General features: G+C 50.6%; 2 protein-coding genes across 2 annotated transcripts; both read right to left on the reverse strand.

Annotated features, from left to right (window-relative positions):
- Nucleotides 1-3622: 3622 nt before the first annotated feature.
- On the reverse strand, nt 3623-4717 carry LOC105556892. The gene is made up of 3 exons (XM_012004002.1): nt 4466-4717; nt 4088-4349; nt 3623-3753 (listed from the first exon to the last, which is right to left on the reverse strand). Exons 1-3 carry the CDS (start codon nt 4715-4717, stop codon nt 3623-3625), a joined length of 645 nt encoding a protein of 214 aa, XP_011859392.1.
- Nucleotides 4718-6077: 1360 nt separating this feature from the next.
- LOC105556893 lies at nt 6078-7157 on the reverse strand. The gene has a single exon (XM_012004003.1). The coding sequence runs from the start codon at nt 7155-7157 to the stop codon at nt 6078-6080; it is 1080 nt and encodes a 359-aa protein (XP_011859393.1).
- Nucleotides 7158-7774: the final 617 nt, after the last annotated feature.

Genomic DNA, 7774 nt, shown 5'->3' on the forward strand with positions numbered 1-7774 from the left:
GTGCATGCGTCAAATATATGTACATATGGCATGCTTCTATGTCCAGACGGTCCAGGCATGACATATATATATTTGGCGCATGCGCAAAAGTGCCAAAACGGACCAACCGTGCGAGCGAGAAAGCATCGTCTGCACCCCAATGCCCTCGCTCGGTCTTCCTACTGAGGTAGCAATATAGGAGTACTGTATGTATATATGGTGCAGCCGCGCCGCGCAGCGCCGCGGTCCTCACGTCCTGCGCACTTCCCGCATACACGCGGCTTTCGGTTCTCGCGTTCTCCATTTGACACCTCTACTTAAGTCTTACGGTCGGTTGTTTCTGAAGTTCTATACATTCGCGCATCCTTAATAAAAATTGCAGTCAGTTTTATTCTTTAACGTCAATTCATTTATATCACAATGAGTATGTTAACAAATCGTGATTTATTCTCCATTTTCAGGGAATCTAACATAAACTTCAGAGATTTTACAAAAGTTTGGGAATTTGTTCTAAAAAAAATCTATTTTATATTTCCAATCTTGACGAAAATAAAGAAAAAAATCTGAAGTCAAAATTAAAAATATTTTGTATGCATCTAACTAATAGATGGGAGAAATCTTCTCGTATTATCGATCGTTTTCTTCAAAACCATGATAGTTGGTTAAATAAAGAATTATGCTTTTTACCAACATCTACTTCTTCGTCACCATCAACTTCGTCTTCTTCCAAAACATCTCGCAAAGAGTGGGCAAAACTATCTGATAGACAAAAAAGAAGAAGAACAGAAGCCTTAAAAGAAACAGAAAGCCAGGAATTATTGTACGCTACAAAATCAAAGGCTTACGCCGAAAAAAATACTGATTTGTGTAAAATTTTGGACTATTTAGAAAAGAATCCCACTTGTATTAAAAAAGTGAGAGAGTTTTGTGAAAATAAATGCACAGTTTCAAAACAAATGTCTAGAGATAAGGCTTTGGCTATGTTTATTTCCCTAAATTTATCAAAATCTAAATACCTTTTATTACGAGAAGTTTCAGCTGAAGAGGCTATAAATATTTATCCCTCTTATTATCAAATAAAACTTGCAAAAGAAGAATGTTATCCTGCAAAATGTGATATTATAATTACAGACGTTTCAGCGTGTATAATGTTACAATCTCTTCTGGATTTAACTGTTCAGAGAATATTTTAGCTCATTTAAAGCTATTTAAAATATTTAAAGCTTGTGGAAAAAACAATGATGAATCGGGCACTTTAAAATGCATCTATAAATGGGGTTTTGATGGTGTATCTAATCAAAGTTTATACAAACAACCTGTTGCAACTAGTAGTTTCCAAGAAAAGCCAGATTCAAGTATTTTTATGACCAGCATTGTACCACTCAAATTGTTTAATGACTCGACAATCATTTGGCAAAATAAACAACCATCGTCACCTTGGTACTGTCGACCGATTAGATTTGAATTTGCAAAAGAAACGGCAGAAATAACACATACTGAAAAGGATAGGATGCAAAAAGAAATTGATAAATTAATACCAACTAAGATTCAAAATATGACGGTAGAGCATCAATTTACTGTTTACGATGATTGATGGAAAAATCTGCTCAACTCTTTCGGATACATCTTTTGCAACATGCTATATTTGTGGAGCTAAACCTTCCGAAATGAACGATCTACAAAGAGTAGCGAGTAAGATCGTTAAAGAAGAGCATCTGAAATATGGATTGTCGAGTCTCCATGCATGGATACGTTCGTTGGAATTCTTATTGCATGTAGCATACAATCTTGATTTTAAAAAGTGGTCAGCGTGAACACCTGAGAACAAAGCAAGCAAATTGACAAGAAAGAAAAACATACAAGGACGATTAAGAAGTGAATTGGGAATATTAGTAGACGTAGTTAAAGAGGGATCGGGAAACACTAATGATGGGAATACTGCCAGGAAGTTTTTTGAAAATCCGGAAAAAACAGCAGAAATTATCGGTTTAGACGCTTCCTTGATCAGGAGATGTGCCATCATTTTACAGGCTATTGCGTCAGGTGAACAAATTGAACCTAGAAAATTTGATATTTTTGCCAAAGAAACAGCTTCATTATTTGTCGACTTATATGGTTGGTACTTTATGTCAGTATCAATCCATAAAATCCTTCTACATGGTTCTGCTATTATTGAACATGCTTTGCTGTCTATCGGCCAATTATCAGAAGAGGCTGCAGAAGCGCGTAATAAGGATTTTAGGAAAACCCGTGAACAACACACAAGAAAGTCAAGTCGTCACGTGACGAATGAAGATATCGTGCAGTACTTGCTTGTGAGTTCTGACCCTTATATAACATCGCTGCGGCGAAAGTCATCTAAATCTAAAGAAAAACTCTTCCCTGAAGCAACTGATTTGTTAGTATCCTCTGGAAATAGCGATATTTCCATGGAACTTGATACTGACAGTGACTCAAGAGATTAAGTGACGAATCGCGTCACCATCCAAGTGCGAGTGCGAACACACACCCACATACACAGCAGAGAGGGTTTGGAGTCAAAAAATACTACGGGAGTGACAAACCGTGGGGTCCTTATCTCTGCTGTGACACACACACACACACGCGCACGCACGCACGCACGCACGCACACATACAAAAGAGGTGTAAATCCGACCAGGCAACCTCCACGCGGTACACCTTGGATAATACAAATACTGGCGGTACTGTAATTTTCAAGCTTCATAACTTGAAATGTATTTAATGGGAAAATGCTTTATTAGTGTTTTGAAAAGGTCTCCAGCTAACCTACAAGAATACGCAATAAAAATGGGAGGTTTTATGTAAGAAATTAAAGGTGACCTTCAAATATCTATCCAAGGTCAAACCTATAGCACCATCTTATGTCCCCCTTGAAGTCATAAAGCTTTTGTAAGAAATATTTTCTTCTAAAACCTCGTGATTTCTAGAAATTGGAAGCTTTAATTAAAATAGGACACTGTATAATATATTAATAATAATTATATAACACTATAATAATACAAATATGATAACTTAAAGTAATAAAAAATAAAAAATTACGGAAATAAAGTTATAATAAATAAAAAATTACATAAACAATTAATAAGTTAATAAAAAATAATAAAAATGCAATAAAAATATTAACGTTAAGTTGAAAATTGAACGGGAACACGTGGGTTTGTTACGTTTAGAGTTCTATGCCCAGATTTTGCTATGCATCTGGTATCTGATCGAAGTCGGGTTGACTTTATAGAAAAATTCGTTTTTCTCAAAAAGGAGCAAAAAGGAGCAAACAACAATGTACTGGTTTTGTTAAGGGAGGTTCCCTCTATACTTTCCAACCAGCAGTTTCTTGGTATCTTTTGGAACTTTTTTCATATACCTTTTTCTTTGTTTACCCGGTGGAAACCCTCATGGGCCGTCACCCCGCTCCCGCTGGGACGGGAGGGGATGGTGTGTGGGACTCGTCTCCCTGGCCCCTGGGCAATTGACAACCCAAGGGGGGCCAGTAGTGCAACGGAGACGCCTACCGCACTAAAACCACCGGGGGTGGACTTCTCTGCGCTTTCTGGAGCCACCCAGGAACTGCATTACTTCCGGGTGGCCCCGCGCCGCGCGTGACTTCGCGCCCATCTCGCGGTACTTAAACTCCCGCTTGGCCCTGATAAGGGCCTTTCTCCTCTTTCCTCTGGATATGCGGCGGGGGTGCCACCAGGCCTCCCGCCGCGCCCCCTGGATGTCTATTAGGGGCGGGTGAGCCAAGGGTCTCCAGCCCTTGACCCACCCTAACTTGATCCCACTTCCTTCCTTCTTCTCCTCCTCCCTTTTTAGTCGCCTTTTACGACAGGCAGGGGCTACCCCGGGGCTATTCGATAGCGGCACCCGTACGCTTGAAAAAATGGGATCATCCCTCCATGCACCTTAGCGGTGTCTGCCAGCCTGCGTGTGATGGCCGGTCTTTCCTATGTTTTGCGAAAGGCGTGGCTAACCTTAACGGTCTGTCACTTTCCTCTCTATCACCAGGCCCTTAGATGGGCCAGCGGTCGTCGCTCACCTCTCCCTCTCTGTCGTCCTGGCGCGGCTCCCGCTCTTCCTCGCTGCGAATTACCTGGAGGGTTTGCCTCACCCCTCCTAATCCGCTCCGCCTCCTCCTTCTGTAGAACGTGCTCACAGAAGGAGGAGAACGCATCCCAATTTTCCTCCTCGTCTATCACCGCCTCCACGACGGCTCGGGGCGTAAGATCCCGCCCGATTTTATCGGTGAGGACTCGGCGCTGATCCGCCCATTCCGGGCACACCTCTAGGGTGTGTTGCGCCGAGCCCCATTGCCTCCACAGTGGTGGCACCGCGCGTCCGGCTCGCACCCTATCCTGTGCAGGTACTCACCGAAGCACCCATGCCCGGTGAGTACCTGCGTCGTCCTAAAGGACGACCTGGCCCACTGACGATCCGGCCAGTCGTCGAGACGAGGGAGGATGGCGTTTACCGTGCGCTTGCCGGAAATACTAGGCTCTGTGAGCCACACGCGCCATTCCTCCCTCGTCGCCCTCTTCGCCTGAAGCCCGAGGAGCCTCCGCGTTCCCGCTGTGACCGGAATACCCTGGTCCCTCAGCTCTCTGGTGCGCCGGTATGCTTCCGCATACGCGGCCGCCACCAGCTCGAGTGGGGGCATCCCGGCCAGCAGCGTGGCCGCCGCGTGGGATACCGTACGGTACCCGCTTATGGCCCTGATGGCCATCCGCCGTTGGGCCTTTCTTAACCGGCCGTGGCCTTCTTGCTCTTCCGAAGGGCCTCTGCCCACACGGGGGCACCGTACATGGCCATGGACGTCATGACGTTTGCGAAGAGACGTCTCGTCCTCCCACGCGGCCCGCCCAGGTTGGGCATTAAACGTGATAACGCGTTACCTACCTTGTCCAACCTGGGCGCCAGTCTCGCGAAGTGCTCCTCGAACTTCCAGGTTCCGTCTATGTGGAGGCCCAGATACTTTATCTGGGCCCCCTCCTTGATGTTTACTCCGTCCACCGTGATCTGCGTCTCGGGCGGCGGACCGACGGATCCGTCATGAAAAAAGACCGCCTCGGTCTTCTTGGCCGCCACCCGTAGACCCAGCGCACTGATGGCCCGCACCACGCAGGCCACCGCCACATTGGCGACTTCCTTCGCCTCTTTCCAGTTTTCCCCACCGGCCAGCACCAGTGTGTCGTCCGCATAACACACCAGGGTGCTGCCGGCGAGGAGTGCAACACGCAGCACGTCATATGCAATGTCCCACAGGAGTGGTCCCAGGACCGACCCCTGCGGGACACCGCAGTTCGCTCTCCATGCTCGGGGCTTTCCCTCCCTGTCTAGGCAGGTAATCGCCCTTCCATCCAGGTAGTTCGCGATTATTCTACCCAGATACCCCGGCACTTCAAGCTCCCTCAGGGCGGCTTTGATCTCCTCGTGGGGGATGGAGTTGAAGGCGTTCGCGATGTCAAGCGCGACCGCCAAGCACCACTCCTTCATCCCCCGTTATCTGGCCCGAGAGGGCGCGGACGCATTTAATTGCGTCGATCGTAAAGCGCCCCTCTCGGAAACCAAATTGCCGCTCTGAAAGCCCCGGCCCCGCATGTTCTACGTGGGCCATGAGACGTGCTGCTATCACCCTCTCAAATAGCTTGCCCACTTCGTTGATTAGGCAAATGGGCCTATAGCCAGCGGGTGTATCCGTTGGCTTCCCTTCTTTGGGGAGAAGCACCAAGCTTGACCTTTTCCACAGCCCCGGGAAGATGCCCTCTTTCAGGCAGAGGGTAAACAAACCCTCCAACCTTCCGGAGAGCTCCCCCAGGGCTGCTTTCCAGGCCACGCCGGGTATTCCATCTGGCCCAGGTGCCTTACCCGCCTTGAGCTTTTTCGCGGCGCGGACCAATTCCGCTCCGCTGACGCTCAGCTCCTCTTCCCAAGGTTGGTGCTCCTCCCCCATTGCTACCTCTCTCGAGAGGGCTCTATCCGGGTCCCCCGCCGGAAAGAGGGTCTCCACCACCTCGTCGAGGAAGTCCGGTTGCAGAGTTTCAACCGCGGGGAGCGCCCCAGTGCTCAGCTTGTTCATTACAAGCTTATAGGGGCGCCCCCACGGGTCTGTGTCTAGGGACCGGATCAACTCGTCCCATGCTGCCTCCTTGGCCCTCCGGATTGCCGACTTGAGCTCTTGCCGCTTTTGCCGGTTCTCCACCAGGACGGTCAAGCTCCTCCCCGGAAGTGTTCCGCCTCCGCCTTGCCCTTAGGACAGTCCTCCTGGCGGCCACTGAGGAGCGCCTCAACTCGGCAATCTCCCCCGACCACCAGTAGGCTGCCCTCCTCGGGGCGAACCTGTAGCGCGGCATGGCGTTGTCGCACGCCGCGGTCATGCTCCTCTGCAGCCAGTCCACCTCTTCCTCGATTGTCCGCAGTGGGTCAGGCTTAGACCAGGTCGCCGCGACCAGGGACTCTACCAGTCTGTCCTGGTCCAGCTTCCTGGCCGTCCACCTTATGGGGCGCTCCTGGGCCCTGTCCCTCCTCTCCTGCAAGAGCCGGATTTCAATGGGGAGGTGGTCTGAGAGAAGTTCAAGACTCTCAGCCACCTCCCACGAAGCTACCATCCTTGCTGCCACAAGGGAAGTCCAAGTCAGATCGACTATCGACTCCCCCTGCGGTCGAACGCATGTGCTGGTTGCACCTACGTTCTCGAGGTGGTGACCTAAGCGGGCCGCCCAGGCCACCATCTCCGCTCCCTTGACGTCCGGCCGCCGGGAACCCCACAACGCCGACTTGGCGTTGAAGTCCCCGGCGACCATTACCGGTCCGGGGAGGAACCCCCTGACGACGTTCTCCAGGTCTTGCAGGCTGTCCTCAAATTCCGCCCTGGAGAGGCTGGGCCTGAGGTATACCCCTATGACTTTAAGGGGCCCCCACTCCATTGCCACCCAGTTCTCTCCCGCCCTGATTTTGGACCCTGGCGCGCTCCTTTCACCGGTCCTCCTCCACGTGATCGCGGCCGAGCCGTCCCTGCTTCCCACCCAGCAGCAAGGGTGAATCGGAATTCTGTACGGCTCGGCCACGATCCCCAGTCCGCAACCACGCTCCGCCAGGCTGTGCAGGAACAAGTCCTGGGCCTGGCGGGCATGGTTGAGATTTGCTTGCAAAATCTTTAGGGCCATGAAGGCGCCGACTTCCCGGTCTCCTCCCGACCGCTGCCTCCTTGCGTTGCCTGTTTGGCTACCCGTGCGGAGGGTGCTGCATCCGTTTTCACGGGTTCAGCAGCCTCCTGCACCTCCATGGGGACCTCGGCTGTTGCTGGTCCCTTGCTTTTTCTTTGGCCAATTTGGCCGTCCTCTTCCTTTCCCTCTTTGAGGGGAGACGGCACACGGTGCCCCCCGCTTTGTGATTTGCGGGGAGTCCCTTGGCACTGCAGACAACGCATTTCGGCACCGCGGTGCAGGTCTGCGCCATATGGCCCTCCTGCCCGCAACGGTAGCACAGCGTGCTTCTGTCCACCGCGCTTCTGTCCACCGCGCTTTTACACTGTTGGCGGACGTGCCCCCGCTCTAGACACCTAAAACATGTCAGGGGCCGGGCCTCCAACAGCTCGATCCTGGCAGCCACCCAGCCGATCTTGACTTTTTTGGTGGCTGCCAACTTCCTCGCTACCTCCAGCCGGTATTGGATCCATGTGGATCCAAGCCCGCTGGGGGTTGTCCTGATGCGGCCCACCTTGACGTCCTCTAGCGGGCACCTTCCCGCCTTAGCGATGGCCGCTTGGATCTCTTCTTGGGAC

This window comes from Vollenhovia emeryi, unplaced genomic scaffold, assembly GCF_000949405.1.
Source record: "Vollenhovia emeryi isolate VEMERY1.0 unplaced genomic scaffold, V.emery_V1.0 DF939723.1, whole genome shotgun sequence".
NCBI lineage: Eukaryota > Metazoa > Arthropoda > Insecta > Hymenoptera > Formicidae > Vollenhovia > Vollenhovia emeryi.